The sequence below is a fragment of the Muntiacus reevesi genome, chromosome 2, assembly GCF_963930625.1.
Source record: "Muntiacus reevesi chromosome 2, mMunRee1.1, whole genome shotgun sequence".
Classification (NCBI taxonomy): Eukaryota; Metazoa; Chordata; class Mammalia; order Artiodactyla; family Cervidae; genus Muntiacus; species Muntiacus reevesi.
In genome coordinates, this window is record NC_089250.1 from 86,864,415 (window position 1) to 86,883,662 (window position 19,248).

Genomic DNA, 19,248 nt, shown 5'->3' on the forward strand with positions numbered 1-19,248 from the left:
GGACTACTGGAAGTCCCATATTTTTATGTTCTAAGGACCAAACTCAACCTGGTTCTTCAAAGGTAACAGATACAAACTTTTATTCCACTCCAGGGTATTATAAGCGTGAGGCTCTAATGCCACCTATGGCATCACTGATTATGAATATTTATTAAAGGCCCAAGAAGCTCATTTCTGACTGATGAGGTGAGGGAACAAAATGAGAACAGGATTCACATCAGTTTGTACAAACCTGGATCATCATTCTCTTCATAACTAACGACCAAAAGCATTCCAAAGTTGGTTTTCTTTTCCTTTTTTTGCTTTCTTTTTCTCTTTTCTTAACTAAATCAAACAAAGCAAATTTGGAGGCAGGCCTCCACATAAAATGGTTGTCTGAGGAGGCCTTACAAATAGCTGAGAAAAGAAGAGAAGTGAAAGGCAAAGGAAAGGAAAGATATACCCATCTGAATGCAGAGTTCCAAAGAATAGCAAGGAGAGATAAGAAAGCCTTCCTTAGCATATTTCCAATGCAATTTTGCATATTTCCAATGCAAAGAAATAGATGAAAGCAATAGAATGGGAAACACTAGAGATCTCTTCAAGAAAATTAGATACCAAGGGAACATTTCATGCAAAGATGGGCTCAATAAAGGACAGAAATGCTATGGACCTAACAGAAGCAGAAGATATTAAGAAGAGGTGGCAAGAATACACAGAAGAACTATACAAAAAAGATCTTCATGACCCACATAACCACGATGGTGTGATCATTCATCTAGAGCCAGACATCCTGGAATGAGAAATCAAGTGGGCCTTAGGAAGCATCACTATGAACAAAGCTAGTGGAGGTGATGGAATTCCAGCTGAACTATTTCAAATCCTAAAAGATGATGCTGTCAAAGTGCTGCACTCAATATGCCAGCAAATTTGGAAAACTCAGTAGTGGCCACAGGACTGGAAAATGTCAGTTTTCATTCCAATCCCAAAGAAAGGCAATGCCAAAGAATGTTCAAACTACCGTACAATTGCACTCATCTCACAAGCCAGCAAAGTAATGCTCAAAATTCTCCAAGCTAGACTTCAACAGTACATGAACTGACAACTTCCAGATGTTCAAACTGGATTTAGAAAAGGTAGAAGAACAAGAGACCAAATTGTCAACATCCATTGGATCATAGAAAAAGCAAGAAAATTCCAGAAAAACCTCTGCTTTACTGACTACACTGAAGCCTTTGACTGTGTGGATCACTGTTGTGGAAAATTCTTAAAGAGATGGGAATACCAGAGTAGCTTACCTTCCTCCTGAGAAATCTGTATGCAGGTCAAGAAGCAACAGTTAGAACTGGACATGGAACAACAGACTGGTTCCATATAGGAAAAGGAGTACGTCAAGGCTGTATACTGTCACCCTGCTTATTTAACTTATATGCTAATAACCTCAGATATGCAGATGACACCACCCTTATGGCAGAAAGTGAAGATGAACTAAAAAACCTCTTGATGAAAGTGAAAGAGGAGAGTGAAAAAGTTGGCTTAAAGCTCAACATTCAGAAAACTAAGATCATGGCATCTGGTCCCATCACTTCATGGCAAATAGATGGGGAGAGAGTGGAAACAGTGTCAGACTTCATTTTTTTGGGCTCCAAAATCACTGCAGATAGTGATTGCAGCCATGAAATTAAAAGATGCTTACTCCTTGGGAGGAAAGTTATGACCAACCTAGATAGCATATTAAAAAGCAGAAACATTACTTTGCCAACAAGGGTCCGTCTAGTCAAGGCTATGGTTTTTCCAGTGGTCATGTATGGATGTGAGAGTTGGACTATAAAGAAAGCTGAGTGCCGAAGAATTGATGCTTTTGAACTGTGGTGTTGGAGAAGACTCTTGAGAGTCCCTTGGGCTGCAAGGAGATCCAACCAGTCCATCCTAAAGGAGATCAGTCCTGGGTGTTCACTGGAAGGACTGATGCTGAAACTGAGACTCCAATACTTTGGCCACCTCATGCAAAGAGTTGACTCATTGGAAAAGACCCTGATGCTGGGAGGGGTTGGGGGCGGGAGGAGAAGGGGATGACAGAGGATGAGATGGCTGGATGGCATCACCGACTCGATGGACATGAGTTTGAGTGAACTCTGGGAGTTGGTGATAGACAGGGAGGCCTGGCGTGCTGCAATTCATGGGGTCGCAAAGAGTTGGACTCGACTGAGCGACTGAACTGAACTGAGGTACATCATGCAAAATGCTGGGCTGGATGAAGCACAAGCTTTAATCAAGATTGCTGGGAGAAATATCAATAATTTCAGATATGTGGTGACACCACCCTTATGGCAGAAAGCAAAAAGCCTCTTGATGAAAGTGAAAGAGGAGAGTGAAAAAAGCTGGTTTAAAACGCAACATTCAAAAAACTAAGATCATGGCATCTGGTCCCATCACTTCATGGCAAATAGATGGGGAAACAGTGGAAACAGTGGGAGAGTTTATTTTCTTGGGCTCCAAAATCACTGCAGATGGTGACTGCAGTCATGAAATTAAACGACACTTGCTCCTTGACAACCTAGGAGCTCTGATCAACCTAGATTGCATATTAAAAAGCAGAGACATTACTTTGCCAACAAAGGTCCATCTGGTCAAAGCTATCATTTTTCCGGTAGTCATGTATGGATGTGAGAGTTGGACCATAAAGAAGGCTGAGCATAAATAAGAATTGATGCTTTTGAACTGTGGTGTTGGAGAAGACTCTTGAGAATCCCTTGGACTGCAAGGAGATCCAACCAGTCCATCCTAAAGGAAATCAGTCCTGAATATTCATTGGAAGGACTTATGCTGAAGCTGAAGCTCCAATACTTTGGCCACCTGATGCAAAGAACTGACTCCTTGGAAAAGACACTGATGCGGGGAAAGATTGAAGGCAGGAGGAGAAGGGGACGACAGAGGATGAGATGGTTGGATGGCATCACTGACTCGATGGACATGAGTTTGAGTAAGCTCCTGGAGTTGGTGATGGACAGGGAAGCCTGGAGTGCTGCAGTTCATGGGGTCACCAAGGGTCAGATACAACTGAGTGACTGAACTGAACTCCACACAAGGGAGAATCAGATTGTTTTTTTGAAAAACTCAGTTTGTGAAAGAGTTTTTTCTGACTTTCACGTGCAGCTTTTGAAGCCTACCGTGCTGTCCCTCTCTCTGCATCCCCCACCCCGCCTGTCTGCCACATGAGGGGGCTGCTCTGTCATCTCCCTTCCTGTTCCTCCAGTCCTCTTGCCCGCCCCCCGCTCCTTCCTGCGCCTCTCACCTCCATCTACAGGGTGGACAGAGAGGTGAAAGGTAAAACTGAGAAATACATTTTGTTAGCAGTTCTTTTGTGGAATTAAAGCACCTCTTCTATCTCCCTCTAATTCAGAAACACTTCAAGTTTTAATACTGGCAGAACAGCTGGTTAATTTACAAATGAAAGAAAGTGAAAGTGTTAGTCGCTCAGTTGTGTCTGACTCCCTGCAACCCCATGGACTGTAGCCCACTAGGCTCCTCTGTCTATAGAATTCTCCAGGCAAGAATACTGGAGTGGACTGCCACTTTCTTCTCCAGAGGATCTTCCTGACCCAGGGATCAAACCCTGGTCTCCTGCATGGCAGGCGGATTCTTTACAGCGAACCACCAGAGCCAGTCAGCCAGTCCCATGAGCTATGCTAGAGAGAGTATCAGAAAGCCCAGCCAGGGCTCTGCTTCTGACTGTCAGAGAACCGCCGACTCCTCTGCTCCTCCTCCCCTGGAGAACTGATTGCCATTGCTTCCTCTGATACACTGCTGACCCTCTTAAAGTGCAGCTAAGTAGCAGAGGATTCTGATTAACCTCTCACACTGGCTGTATGATACAGTCCAAGTAGCTTCTATACAAGGGTCACCTGGAATATGCCTCCTTGAAATAAGAATGCTCTGTGACTATAAAGACATGCATTGGGGGTATGTTGATGAATTATTTTTCTGAAGCCTGTGGTGTGTGGACACAGACAAGCTGGTCCACTTTTCTACCAGCTCTCCAGTTGCTTAGGGGCTTCCTGCCTTTGGAAGTTCTGCCTCATAAATCATTTCGTGTGGTCCTCCTATTAACCAAGGTGATGACTCAGGGACAACCTTTGTTTTTAGGTGATAAGTAAGGGCCCAGAGAGGTTATGAGAGGGGTCTGGTCACCCTCCCTCTGGGCAGGTGCTGGGCCCAAGGAGTCTGGGACCAGGGTAAGGCACATATAGATTGTGCGGAATGCGACGCAAAGACGACTTCTGGAAGTTGACTGTGGTTTTACCTATGCTTCCAGGCTTATTATCACCAGACTGAACAGGGTATGGGGTTGCCACTCCCTGGGAGCCTAGTCCTCTAATGGCCCAGAAGTGGGCAGGTCGGGAGATGGCTTTGGTAGGAGCTGTACCAAGGTCAAAGGGGTGAGTGCTCTGGGAAGTGACTCACAAACAGATTCTACAGGGAGGTCGAGTATGACTCAGGGAGATTCTGGAAGGAAAACCCAAAGTTCATAGCAGCATGAGCCAGGAAAAGGAGGAAGGTGAGGGGCAGGTGATGGCACGCTTTAGAAGAGCTGCCGACTGAGTGTGCTGCTGAGTCCCCAGTGGAACTAGAGCAAGGTCCTAAGCTGCTGGATGGGGGGCTCTCTTCTGGGACTCTGGAAGCAATGTCCACACTTCTGTAGCTGTGGACGTGTCTCCATCTCATGCCTGCCATACCCTGAGCTAATATTCTCTTTTAGAAAGCTGCTTATGAAAACTAAAAAGCTTTCTTCTGCTACTTATTCGTCTCTACTTATTAATAAACTTAATGATATTCATCTCTGATCTTCACACTAGCTCAAATAAAGATGATTTTAGACTTTCTGTACCTTGGTGTTGTATGTGAAAATCAATCCACTCTGAAGAAAATACTGCATGTGTCATAAACGTCAACATTTCACCCAAGTGGTTTCTTTCTATACAGGAGGTTAAACCTGTACACTGTACAAGCAAGCAAGAATATATGTGAGTACGTGTGTGCATGTGTGTGTGTGTGTTTACAAACACATACAGAAAGTCACAGAAGTTTACCTGCATTCACAGGTACGCTGAGGACGATTCCAAGAGACATCAGAGTAGGATATGTAACAGCAATTCCAAAATTTAATACAATATTGAATGCTGAAATAAAGAATAAAAAGATAGGTGTTATGCATGCCCAGCCCTGATTTTCCATCCTTTATGGCCTATCCAACCCCAGCTTCTCTGAGGAGGCTGGAGTCTGGGTGTCTTGCTCTTTATTCTGACTCAGGGGACTTGGGTTCCTGCAAGGTCTCCAGGACTGGGGATTAGGGCCAAACATCCTGACTGCTCAGGTCTCTTCTCTCCCCTGAGCTCTGAAGAAGAAGAAAGAAATTTTAAAAAGCTAACCAGTGAGAAGGCACTAGAAAAGAGGATGGGGCCATCCTACTTACTTGACTAACTTTGCTTTTTTCTGCTGCTGGCAGTGATTCTGGGATGACTATGATCAGGAGCTTTGGGATGCACATTTTAGGTAGAAATGGGTGAGGCTCCTCCTTGGATGCTTCCCTTATAGCAATTACTGGTGATGAGGATGATGATGTTGATGAAGTAATGGTGATGATGACACTAATAGTGATAATATTTACTGAATGTTATCAGGTAGTGTTCTAAGAGCTCTGTGTGGACTGTTAACCAACTCCAAGCTTGTACCGCTTGCTGCACGACAGGCCAATAATTGAAAGGTCAGTTGCTGGGGCAAGGAATGACAACTTTATTCATAAAGCTGGCAAACCGAGAAGATGGTGAGTTCATGTCCCAAAGAACTATCTAGTCTGGGTTAGAATTCAGGCTCCTTTCATACTAAAAGGGGAAGAGTAGAGTCAAACACTTCCTGGTTCCCATCAGTCTCCAGAAAGGATGTGTTAATTTCTTTTTCTCTACAGTCATTCACAAGCGGGTCTAGTCAGGTTATTTCCTGTGAGCTAAACAAAGGTATTTTAGCTTAATGCACATTACTTGGGGAGCATTATGTATAATTTAAGCTTGTAGGCATCATCCTTTTAGTGATAAACTTGTAATAGAATACAAAAGTTTCTTCCCTATTATAGTATTAATCTACCAACTTCTAACCAGCCCTATATTCAATGGAAGGACTGATGCTGAAGCTGAAGCCAATACTTTGGCCACCGGATGTGGAGAACCAACTCATTGGAAAAGACCCTGATTCTGGGAAGGATGGAGGGCAGGAGAAGAGGGGGGCGACAGAGGATGAGATGGTTGGATGGCATCACTAACTCAATGGACATGAGTTTGAACAAACTCAGGGAGATAGTGAAGGACAGGGAAGCCTGGCGTGCTGCAGTCCATGGGGCTGCAAAGAGCTGGACATGACTTGGCGACTGAACAACAGGAATAACCAACCCTGTAAGTAATGCACTATTATTACCCTCAGCCACTAGTTCACTGTTCAGAGCCGCCATGACCATGGTTACTACCACAGTGACCACAGTCCTGGAATCAGAACTAGTGTCATCATTACAAAGGCTTTCCTTTTTGCGACACAATGACCTAGAAAACCATGAAGAACTTAAGGATAATAATAGACTTGCTTTTTTTTTCTCCTTCAGGGCATGAGTTTTCATGCCCTGGAGCTTTCCGGATCCCCTTTTGTCAGTCCCTGGTTTCTGGGGATTCTGGCAGGGTAGTCGCCACTTACTCAATAAGAGGACTGAAAATCCACAAAGGTTTCCCCATGGAATGTCATCAAAAGAGCTCCAGTATTCCACTTTGGTAAAGTAGAGGATGACAGGAATACAGGTGATGAAGAGGATGTTAAACACACCCAGAATGGAAAGAAATAAGGCGGCTTCTCCAAACTTAGCACTGCCCAGGAGGAGCTTGAACAGGACCTGCCGGAGAGAGCAGAGGAGGGGGGGTGACAGTCTGCCTCGGACTCCAACTTGCCATGGAGAAGCGAGTGCACTTGGTAAGCTGGGGCTGGACCACGGGGCCGACAGCCACGTGATGGTAGATTCCACCTCGCATGGCCTTCAGTGAAGGGCAGCAGGGTTCCTCCATGCTCAGCAGTGTGGCGATGGAGAGTTACTCCTCGGGTACACAGAGAGCATTTTCAGGAATCATGGGTTTTCACATCACACTTGATTCCTCTGTGCTGTATCCATGACACCACATCGCAGCCTCATGGCATTGAAGATGAGAAAGCCACATAAATTAGAAGTCACTTAAGTTAGAAGTATCTGCCATGATTGCGTGGGTTTCCAAGTGGTGCTAGTGGTAAAGAATCCGCCTGCCATGCAGGAGACCTAAGAGACCCGGGTTTGATCCCTGGGCTGGGAAGACCCCCAGGAGGAGGGCATGGCAACCCACTCCAATATTCATGCCTGGAGAATCCCGGTGGACAGAGGAGCCTGGAGGGCTACGTTCCATAGGGTTGCAAAGAGTCAGACTTAATTGACGCGACTTTTCACGCACGCAAGCCACGATTACACATTCCTTTCGGGGACCCCTAACATTCATCCCTGAACAGTTTGAAAACCACTGCCCCACCCTCAAAAAAGGGATCTGGCTACAAAGACATTTCCTATAAACCAAATGGAGAGGTTTTACAACACTCACAGCTTACCTCTGCTCCAGTCCACCACCCCCATTCCAGACATGGCATGGGCTTTTAGTGGAACACTCCCGACGGATTTCTTGCCCCTGTTTGTACACATCTCAGATGCATGAAAAGCCAGGAAAGGGACAAAGGTGGCCGGAGAAGCCAGGAAGCTGAGCTCCCAGAGGAAGCAGGCCCCCGTCCAGCCTCCGTGTTTACTACATTGTTCAGTTACAGAACTGATGGTCCAATTTCAGCCTCTGCTGTGTTCCTCCTTCTTCCTCTTCCAGTCATTTCACATCTCTTTGGGGTATCTCTGGACATTTCTGGGCAGGAAGCATGCAAAGGGAAATGCAGTCAAGTCCTTTTACCCTTCTGCCCACCAGCCTCTCTGGATAAAGACCAGCCAGTGGAGGAGTTGGAAATGTAAGTCTAAATCAGAATATTTGTATTCGTGGTGGACAGAGTATCTATCCACTCTGCTTCCCATTAGCATGCAGCTCATTGACGAGAGCAGAGTATTTAAGTATTTTCTGTATTTGGACAGTGGTTCTGGAGTCACGAATGGGGCTAGACTATCACATCCTCTGGGTGAGATGTATTCCTCAAGGGCTGTGTTTTACTCTCTGAGGGCAAAGGGCAGGGAGCTGATGAAGGATAAGAAGGTATAATTGGGATTTCCCTGGTGGTCCAGTGGTTAAGACTCCGAGCTTCCAATGCAGGGGGGGCAAGTTCGATCCTTGGTCAGGGAACTAAAATATCACCAGCCTCAGGCCAAGGCCAAAACAAAATGTACGGTTATTTCCTTTTACAAATGCACAAATGTGTTCCTCCCCATGCTGGAAAAGTTCCTTTTCTTAGAACTTTCTACAGTCATTTATTTTCTCTATCTGACTGTCTGGATCCACAAAGGGCCATTAAGTCTCAAAGCTAAAATGTTATTTTTCATTGAATCCTCCAGGTCAGTTTCCCAACATGGAGACCAGAAAATATTTGCATTCTTGACTAAGGATCCGAAGAGAAGGGGAAGCAAAGAGGGAGAGCAGTTGAGAGGTGTGATGGAGCAGAGAGGATGAGAGATAAGTGTGGGGGAAAAAATTGTCTTCTCTAGACATGCAGTTGGCACACACACACCTCCAATGGTTCCCAGCATTTTGTCAAAAATATTTTATAATTCCATATGATAGTAATTGTGCTTTTATTTATTCACTCTAAAGCATACTTGAAATGCACATGGATTCATGTTGAGTCCTGGTGGCCTCAAAAACCATGTGATAAAAGATTTCAGAGCTGCAGGAGATATTCCAATTTTCATGTCCAATCTGATGGGAAATTACCTGACCAAACACAGAAGCAGGCAGTTAAGGCCCCTGATCCTTCTCTGTGCCTGGGTGCTAAGTATCCTCAGTCCTGTTGGACTCTGCGACCCCATGGACTGTAGCCCGCCAGGCTCCTCTGTCCATGGGATTCTCCAGGCAAGAATACTGGAGTGGATTGCTACACCCTCCTCCAGGGGATCTTCCCCGCCCAGGGATCAAACCCACATCTGTCATATCTCCTGCATTGGCAGGCTGGTTCTTCATCATTAGTGTCACCTGGGAAGCCCAATCCTCCCTTGTCTGGCCAAACAAGTAAGTCACTCATTGAACTCAGTAGATCCACCTATCCTTCCACCCCTTTTATCCCAGATGCTGCAAATGTATGGCCATCGATGCAAGGGTCTGGAAAGCCAGAGCCAAGAGCTGCTGCACGTCTCCACACTGCGAGGCTCGGGGTGCCGGGTGCGCATGCTCAAGCACCAGCTCCATCCAAGGTTCCCTCAAAGCACCCTGCCTGCCAGGCCAGGAAGAGCCAGCGAGCCGGCTCCCCGCGCCTACCTTGTAGAGAGCGGACATGGATGCCGAGCCCACCACCAGGGCTATGCCGATGACGGAGTGGCTGTGGAAGCCATCCGCGTAGGTCATCATCACGATCCCAGCGATGGCGAGGATGGCAGCCACGATCTGGACGGAAGGAAGACACGGCGGTCAGAGCAGCGGCGGGGAGTCGGAGGGGCCCCCACGTGCCGACAGGGGTAGGCATGTCTGCGAGGGTGCCGCGGAGGGCGGCAGGGCGCCTTTTCGGTCCTTCGGAGACCACGCCAAGGCTGCTCTCCTGTCTGGATATCTGTCCCTGCTTGGAAGGGGGCACTCGGCAGAGCCTGGCGTGACCCGAGGACCGGGAGTGGTTGACGGCAAGGAGCAGAGCCGCGGCTTGGCGTCGTGTCGGGGGAGGGCCGGCCATGTGATTCCCGGGGCCGCCAGACGGGCTGGTCACAGTCGCAACGCCAGGTTCTTCGGTCACGGCTAAGGCCTGTTCTTCCCAGCTTTCCGGAGGTGCCTCTCAGGGTCCTGCTTCTATGTATTTCACATCTCAACACAGAGTGACCACGACCACGGATCATGGCCCTCCTTTACGCCCCAGCGGTGGAACCCTCTGGAAAGGCATGTGTCACTGGCCCATCAGGGCTACATACAGTGTCTAACCCTGGCCCTGCGGTTCCTTTCCTCAGCTACTGGAGGGCCCACCACTCCAGCCCCCGGCTCCCACCCTTGCCCCCGCCCCAGCCCTGTTCCCCTCCAGACTCCTCAGGAGGAATAAGGGCTCCAGGGATCTTTACACATTCCTGTTGTGCAAAATCAAATCGGCAGAGTGCACAGGAGAGAAACTTACTTGGGATAACATTTCCTAAAGGAGAAATGCTTTAGCACTAAGTACCTGTTCTAACCAGAGGTGGTCTTGGAGCCACATAAAGGTCGCTGGGCGGCAAGTGGGGAGGGGCTGCCGGAGGCAGAACAAACGTGGGCGGTGCAAGTTCTGACGACTGGATTTACGGGAGTTTTCTTACAGACTGTTCAAATGACCTCTGGTCTCTGCAAAAATATCCAGTGGCTAACATTTACTGAGTGGTCAGGGGATAAGTGTTTTCTGTGTACTTTCTCATTTAATCCTCAGACTAGGTAGATATTGCTATTTATTTCATTTTATAGACATGGGCACGTAAGCCCAGTAACGTGCTGAAAGTCATAGAGCTGGGATACACATTTCAGGTTTAACTGCAAAGGCAGTGTTTCTATATATTAATAGAAAGTAGGACTCACCTCTTAAGCCATAGCCATTTCTACTCTGACATCTGAAGTGAGGTTTCCTGCAGGGTTGAGCCATGCTGTGTTTAGGTTAGTGAAAGGCCGGCCCTGTGTCAGGGCTCAGCGGTTGGAGCGGGCGTGCATTCCTCAGGCAGTATGAAGACACACCCGCTTTCACACGGGCCCTTGAGTGAGCAGGCGGTTATCCTTCCTTGGGGAAGTGCTAGGCCTGCTGTGTCTACCAGCCCTTTCTGGTTTAGTGCTTCACTTTTATCACTCATCGTCACGTAAGGCATACATTTTATATTCAAATGCTACATGGACTGTGCATGGCTCTTCATTAAGAAAGAAGAAGAGGTACAAGAACAGTCAGGGATCTTCCCCCCCAGGAGAACAGGGATAAGTGCAAAAGCAGGTGGGGCAAGGGGTGTGGGCTCTGCTCCAGAGGGCCCGCACAGTACGAAAATGCAGTACGGGGCAGTAGGACCTGGCTAGGCAGCTGGGTAAACAGAGAGAGAACTAGAAAAAGAAGGAAATGGGGGAGGGGGGATGGGGAAGAACACAACTCCACCCCAGGTGATGTGGCACATCTCCAAAGGCACCTGAGTCTTTCCAAACATAAGGATGAAGTTTCAGGAAGTGAAGGAGAACCAGGGTTATTCTTCCCTGAAGATTTAGAGGGCAGATTTCGGACCTCCTCACTCTCCTTTCTCTATTAATCAAATCATAAAGAGCTAAAAGCTTCCATCTGAGCTGTCCTGTGCAGAAGAGCTGAGGGAAGGGGCAAGAAATAGAGAGTGTAGGTGGCCACTGGCTTCCCAGCCAACATTTGCCAAGTCCAGACCAGCGAGTTCATTCTGCCAGATGGCACTGGGGACCATGCTTACCCCCCAGCTGCTCACATCCAGGGTATCTCCTCCTGGAAGTCCCCTCCATGAGTCTCAGGTTTAAGCAACTCGATTTCAGGGCATACTGTCTGGGCATCGGCAGCTCCTTGGGACCCCTGACCCTGAACCTGTACCCTGACCTCCATGCCAGAGGGGAAGCTGGTGGTTTTCCTTGCAGCTGATATCCCTGAAAGCAGAGCAGAGTTGAAAAGTACCCTACAGATCTTGGGGGAAGACCTGAGCATCCTTCCCCAAGCCTGAAATTCCTTTGATGATGCCAGATCTCTTTAAAAAATAAGCGCGGAGTTCACACTTTATACTCTAAAATATCTGGTTTTTGGTTTACACCTGGAAATGTTCCCCAGACTATTTCCTGTTGTAAGAGGAACTCTCCAGTAAGGCTGGTCCTGTGTGTTCTGTGGTTTCACATAGTCCTCATCTTCTAGATCCCAGCCTCCCTGGGGGAGAATGCTGAGTCTCAGGATGGAATAAAGTGGATTTCCCTACTTCCCCTCACCCCTGCTTTCTCACCCTTTCCTGTTGCATCCCCAGGGTATCCCACTGAACAAAGACTTGGGGATACAGACAAATGGCTGACAGTGGCCTGAGACCAAGAGGAGCGGAGCCGCCATCTCTACTCTGACTGGAAAAATGAGCTGGAGAAGAGGAAGAAGCGTGGACATGGAGACCCTGAGGCCAGCATGTTAACAGTTAACCTCTTGACGATGGTCTTGCCTGTGTGGTTATGGCCTGCCCCACCCCCGGGGCTCTGGATCCAGGCTCCAGCAACTCACTGATGCACCCGTACCCCCCACGGCCACACTGCTCCCCATCAGATGTCAGGCCGAGAGGAGAGGGACACCCCGGAAGGGACGAGGCAGGTGCAGCCCTTGGTGTAGTCTGCACGCCTCTCAGACCAGCACTGCTTCCTGCTCCTGCTAGAGATGTGATGGGCTGCATGCCCTCTGCCAAGCAGAGCCTCGTTTGTGATGGGCTTTAGATTTGTACAGTTTGGAGAAGTTAGAAAAAGGGAAAGGACAGGCTGATTTTTATGGATATTTCCCTCAGCCCTTTCCCTCCCAAGTCCTGCACTGCCCTCACTGATGCCAAGAGAGTCTGGAGGAGTTAGCAGACCCTCTAGTTCACCCAGCTTGTTTCAGAGGCTGGAAAGGTGTCTGGGCCATGAGACCCCCACTCCACGGTCCCCCACACTCCGTGCCCTTCCCCAGGCTGTGTTCATGTGGTGGGAGACAGCCTCCCAAACAGAAGGTGGAGTCGAGGTCAGCACTGGGGGTTACCGTCCAGGGGTGGCACTGCACCAAAGGCTGCAAGTGGGTTAATTATGGAAAACATCAGCTGGGCTCAGACTGATACGGGACCTGCTCTTGCAAAAGGTCCAGGCTCCCCGGGACCGTGCTGCTGGGGTTTGAGGCCACTCGGATGGTCTCTTAGCTGCCCTCCTTGCTGCTTCTCCAGTCCTCCTGGTTTGCACGCTTTAGCTGGAGTGGGTGGTTCTGAACAGCTGAGAATGCCATCTGCCCTTTCCTTTGAGATGTGGACTGGGGGTGGCATGGCCTTTATCCAGCTGCTGACCACAGCTGGGTGGACTCTGGCTTAGGAGGGGCCATCTCTCCTATCTCCAGAATTCTGCTTGCTCTCATTCTCCCGCTGCTTTTGCTGCACCCAACTGCCTTCCTAAGTGTCGGTCAGCCTCTGACACTATCACCCAAAGAACTGGGCTGGTCCATCAAACCCCTCTACTTGAGAAGGAATGAGAAGAATAACAACAGTGAAAGAAGAAAACATTTATGGGGTTTCATGTTTCAGGCATGCATCACTTCATTTCACTCTTACAACTATTCCTCAAGATGAGTACTAACGTTCTATTTTATTGTTTGGCCTCACCCCATGCATGTGGGTTCCTAGTACCCTGACCAGGGATTGAACTTGTGCCCCCTGCATTGGATGGGTGGAGTCTTAACCACCAGATTGCCAAGGAAGTTGCCAACAACTGTATTTTAAAATGAGGTCATTAAGTCTCAGAGATGTTAAGTAACTAGCTTAACATTCGACAGCTTATGAGAGTGGACCGAAACCCTTGTCCCTCAGCTCTAGGATATAGCACCTCCTTGTTGTGTTATGACCCCTGAGCCTGGAGAGCCAGGACACATGTGAAGAGCATATCCCAGTGCAGCGTCAAGGGGTGACCTGGGGGCCAGCTTGGGCTCCTCTCAAACACTAGCCTCTGATGCCACATGTGGCCACAACCTCCCCAGCATTTGAAGATAAACATTTGCTCTTCCTGGTCTGTCCACCTGACCCAGACCTGCTACTCTTTTCCAGGAACCACAACTCTTATGGTTTGAGTCACTGCCTTAATAATGCAGGCCCTCTATGTCGCCTTCTCCATAAGCATCCGTTCTCTATGTCTGGGCGACTCTCAGGCCAGTGTGCTCAGCCATCAGGATGGAAATGAGTGTCAGTTCCCTTCAGTCTCTGGCGATGACCCAGCAGGAGGAGGTGGTCAGCTAACCTAGCAGTCCGAGAGAAGTCTCAGAGAAGCGTGCGTGTTAGGCCTCATCCTGGACTCAAATCTCCACCTGCTTCCCCAGGGTGACCTCTGTCACTCTGCCCAGCTGCTGGCATCTTACATATTTTTTTTCATGCTCTCTGAACTCCTGAAGATGAGAAGAGGGTGCCCCACCTTGACTTGGAGTGGGACGATCTTAGAGGACATGTCACTTACTCCTAGGAGAGGTGATGATTATCAGAGAGACTTAGAACTGTGTGGTGCTTTACAGGTTACTAAATTCCATCCCCAGCACCGGCTCCTGGGTCTTAATTTCAGTGCTGGCCTCGTGCTGAAGGCCTCAAGATGAAAATCTGTTCAGTCTGCAGTGGTCAGTGAGGACCGAGCAAGTGGCCAGGATGGTGGGACCGAACCACAGCTCAGGGATGTGAGGGGGATCTTGCATAGCAATGAGATAAAGATCTGGGTGTGTCACTCTGCTCTCTGTGAGTCAGTATTTTCACACCTCCTTCTCTTAACCTCAAAAACTTTTTTTTCCGAACGATGCACAATGAACCTTGAAGCATCTTTCCTCAGTAATGTCCTCATCTGGAATCTGCTTTGGACTTTTAGAGTCATGCCCCAAGAGTGCTCCGCCATGCATTTTCTTGGCTCTTGGCATCAAAAGAAGGCCACCCATGGACCCCAGGACATCTGAGCCTTCAGTATCCAGTCAGGCAGGCTATTGGACAGATTGCTGCTGGCTGTACCTCTTGTGGAGATGTATTCTATAGTTTATTTGCTCAAAGTTTTTCTGGGTGGTGGCACAGTGAGCTGAGTTCTTATTCCAAAATTAACACGAAGCCTCAAAACAAATTTTCCCCCTACTGCAAGCTAAAAATACAACCCAGCAGCTGACTCACGTCCCCACTGCTGTTTGAGTAACTAGGTGGGCGTGAAGCCACCATGAAGGTGATGTCATTGTTCCCAGGACAGCGAGCCAAGGACACAAGTAGACAGCCTGGGATCTGCCCCTTTGCTGAGTGCCAGCGGGGTTCCCTCTAACGGGACTGCTGTCCAAAAGGACTGTTGGCTTCCTGGCCTTCCTACATGTTCTGAGGGTGCAGGAAGGAGTAAGTGATGCCTTCTGACTAGCAGAGAGCTAGCCTAGTCAAATCCTTTCTGTCCCTGTCTGTGACCGTGATGGTGGGGCAATGGTAGCTCCGGGCCACCAGAGGGCGACAAGCGGAAGGCACCAGGACTCCGTCCCAAGGCCTGCTCAGTTCCTCAGTCGTGTCCGACTCTGCCACCCCATGCACTGTGGCCTGCCAGGCTCCTCCACCATGGAATTGTCCAGCAAGAATACTGGAGTGGGTTGCCATTTTCCAAGGCTAAATGTCACCTATTCCCTTCATCCTGGGTGGACTCCTCTATCTGTAGGCTCATGTTTGATAGCACATTTATCATATTTCATATAAATGTTCTAAAATAGGACTAGCTAAATTTGACTCTATTTTAAGGGAATTTACTCAGTCTCAGAGGTGACAACGAGAGGTAATTCAAGGGGTATAATTTCATTCTCCCTTCCTCTGGGGTTGAAGGAAGTGAAACTGTCCCTCCAAAATTTGAATTAAGCTTAAGTGCATCTTAAGTGTGTTCAGAATTTGAACTGGGCTTCCTTGGTGGCTCAGTTGGTAAAGAATTCACCTGCAAAGTGGGGGACCTGGGTTCGATCCCTGGGTTGGAAAGATCCCTTGGAGGAGGGCATGGCAACCCATTCCAGTATCCTTGCCTGGAGAATCCCCATGGACAGAGGAACCTGGCAGGCTACAGTCCATGGGGTCACAAAGAGTTGGACACGACTAAGCAACTTTCACTTTCTAAGTGTGTCTGGCCCACTTGAGCTTGAAAACACCGCCCAGATAAATGGCCCACCAAGAGGGCATGTCCACGTGGATGAGGACATTTAGTTTTAGATATCAGTGTTATGGCAGTGTTAGCTGAAGGCTCTGGGCTGCAGGGACTGTGAGAGGCAGGCTGAATACATCACCCCTTCCCTAATGGGGGACCCCAACCAGCACACACTTTAGGGAATGCTTGTTGAAATGCTTGAAATGAAAGGTGCTTTAATGAACGCTTGTCTAGAATGGTTCGCAAGCAATAAGGTTTGCAAGGCACCCCAAGAGCCTGGCCTTCGGCTGGGCTCCTTTTCTGCTGCAAATCAGAAGGAGAGTGGTTAGCAGCTTAGGCTGAACGGTCCAGCACATGGAGTTAAGCAAGCCGATGGGCAGGTTTTGGCTGGCATGACTGAGTGAGGGGGGAAGACAGAGAATAAGGAACTTACCCTCACTCCCATGAACCTGTCCCTGAGAACGATCCATGAGAGCAAGAACACAAAAGCTTTGTTGCAGCAGAACAATACGGAGACATCCGTAGTGTTTATTTTCTTTATTGCATGTAAGTACAGGTAGTTTGTGAGTGTCCAAAGAACACCAAAGGGTGCTGCCTTGGTAAAAAACACCTTCAAAGTCAAGCCATTGTCTCCAAAAAATCGACAGCATTCCCTAAAACAAGGAAAGAGAGGCAGTGTTATTATATTCTTGGGTTGAGACAGATCATTTTTATCCCCCTCTACCCAGTTTTTTTGTTTGTTTGTTTTTAGCAGATGCAGGAAGGAGTGGAGTTCTTTTATTTATTATTATATTTTAGCAACGTCTTTCTACCAAAGCCCTTCAAACTAGTCCACTGAAGAAAGCATTGCACAAGGCTCCCAGCACAAGGATTGGCCACTGTGGATTATTCCTTTGGTCCATGTTGGGTATGAAATGGTTGGTTTCGGAGAAGGTCATGGTGGGACCATTTGATCTGAAGAAGCCCCAGTTCCACAGTGACCACCTAAGGGATTCTGCTACTTGGTTAGTAAAAGAAGGAAGTCTCTAGGCCTTTCTTTTCAGGGGCCTGGACACTCAAAGAGAACTCCCCAAAACATATTTTTTTAATATTTGCCTCCAAATGAAGTTGTCTCTGGGATCAGGCAGTGGCATTCATTTCTTGGGCACATCTAATACATTTTGACTATTTTATCAATGGTGTTAAGTGTACATTTTCTCCATGAGGGCCTTTTTAGTTGGTCATTTCATGTGTGGAAGGTCCTGTCCCCACGTCATCTGAAAGGTGATCACAAGAAGGATAAGCAAATCCAAGAGCTCAGTGCCTTAAGAGAGGAGATGAGGAAACACCTGGAGACAAACGTTTTCCAACATCACCTTTCCAGAATCTAGGGGAAGGATCACTGTTTGAAAAACTGCTTGAGAAAAAGAAAACCAACCTTGCTCAGGCAGAAGAGGATGGAGGGGAGGAGGTGGGGGGCAGAGGGTGTGGACAGAGGGCCAAGTGGCTGGCTCTGCAGACAGCTGCCCGCTGCCTGCTGCCCTGCCCAGGAGCAGAAAGCATCATTCTGCCGGGCTGGATGAGCCAGGCCAAGGAGAGGGATGTGTGGGGACATGCTGCCATAGCCATCACAGCCCAAGCTCACAGCAGGGCCCAGTGTGGCCCAGATACCAGCAAGTGAGGATGGGAGTCAGGGCAAGAAAAGATGGAACTAGAACAAGTCAAATACACTAAGGTGGAGAATAGCCACAGCCCAAGCCACCTATTAATAACATGAAAATGCCACAATCAAGGAGAAAAATGAAAACAAGAGTCAGAGAGGATTGGATGCAATTGTAAATTTAATTTGATTGTTCTTTCCATCAATCTAAAATGCAACTCGCCTTTGTTCATTGCATCCACAGAAGAAACGGAAAACTCATCACTGTTTGCTGAACTCTGTGCTGCTTCTAAACCAGCAACAGGTAAAACAATCGAATCACTAAATTTACTAAGAAACTGATTCAACTGAATTGACTCCATTTTGGCTTTCTATGAACGGAGCTTTCATCTAACTGACATGATATTTCTGTTTGCCCTGTAATTTTCACACAATAGTTCAGTTACACTTTCCATGCATTTTTCTCCAGCCCCTATTTGCAAGAGTCTTCCTTCTTTCCAGAGAATAGCAAGGAAAGATAGGAAGGCCTTCTTCAATGAACAGTGCAAAGAAATAGAAGAAAACAACAGAATGGGAAAGACTAGAGATCTCTTCAAGAAAATCAGAGATACCAAGGGAATATTCCATGCAAGAATGGGCTCGATAAAGGACAGAAATGGTATGGACCTAACAGAGGCAGAAGAGGTTAAGAAGAGATGGCAAGAATACACAGAACTATACAGAAAAAGATCTTAATAACCCAGAGAGCTATGCTGGTGTGGTCACTCACCTAGCGCCAGCCAAACATTCTGGAGTTCAAAGTCAAGTGGGCCTTAGGAAACATTACTACAGACAAAGCTAGTAGAGGTGAAGGTAATTCCAGCTGAGCTATTTCAAATCCTAAAAGATGATGCTGTTAAAGTCCTGCACTCAATATTCCAGCAAATTTGGAAAACTAAGCACTGACCACAGGACTGGAAAAAGTCAGCTTTCATTCCAATTCCAAAGAAAGGCAGTGCCAAAGAATGTTCAAACTACTGGGCAATTGCGCTTATTTCACATGCTAGTAAGGTTATGCTCAAGATACTTCAAACTAGCCTTCAGCAGAATATGAAAAGAGAACTTCCATATGTACAAACTGGGTTTATAAAAAGCAGAGAAACCAGAGATCAAATTGACAACATCCATTTGATTACAGAGAAAGCAAGGGAATTCCAGAAAAACATCTACTTCTACTTCATTGACTACACTAAAGCCTTTGACTGTGTGGATCATTATCAACTGTGGAAAATTTTTAAAGAGATGGGAATACCAGACCACCTTACCTGTCTCTTGAAAAACCTGTATGCAGGTCAGGAAGGAACAATTAGTACCAGACATGGAACAACAGACTGGTTCCAAATTGGGAAAGGAGTACGTTAAGGCTGTATATTATCATCCTATTTATTTAACTTATATGCAGAGTACATCATGTGAAATGCTGGGCTGGATGAATCACAAGCTGGAATCAAGGTTGCTGGGAGAAATATCAAAAACTTCAGATACGCAGATGACACCACCCTTATGGCAGAAAGTGAACAG

The 19,248-nt window shown here is 47.5% G+C and overlaps 1 protein-coding gene across 2 annotated transcripts in view; it reads right to left on the reverse strand.

Moving 5' to 3' along the window:
• SLC35F3 (solute carrier family 35 member F3) overlaps positions 1-19,248 on the reverse strand; it is a 430,537-nt gene that overhangs the window by 2,989 nt on the left and 408,300 nt on the right. For both annotated transcript variants that reach the window (XM_065922293.1, XM_065922294.1), the window contains 4 exons: positions 16,483-16,702; positions 9,495-9,620; positions 6,718-6,910; positions 5,070-5,159 (listed from right to left, as the gene is read on the reverse strand). In XM_065922293.1, the coding sequence (XP_065778365.1) occupies positions 5,070-5,159; positions 6,718-6,910; positions 9,495-9,620; positions 16,483-16,702 (629 nt within the window). The remainder of the gene's footprint in view (positions 1-5,069; positions 5,160-6,717; positions 6,911-9,494; positions 9,621-16,482; positions 16,703-19,248) is intronic.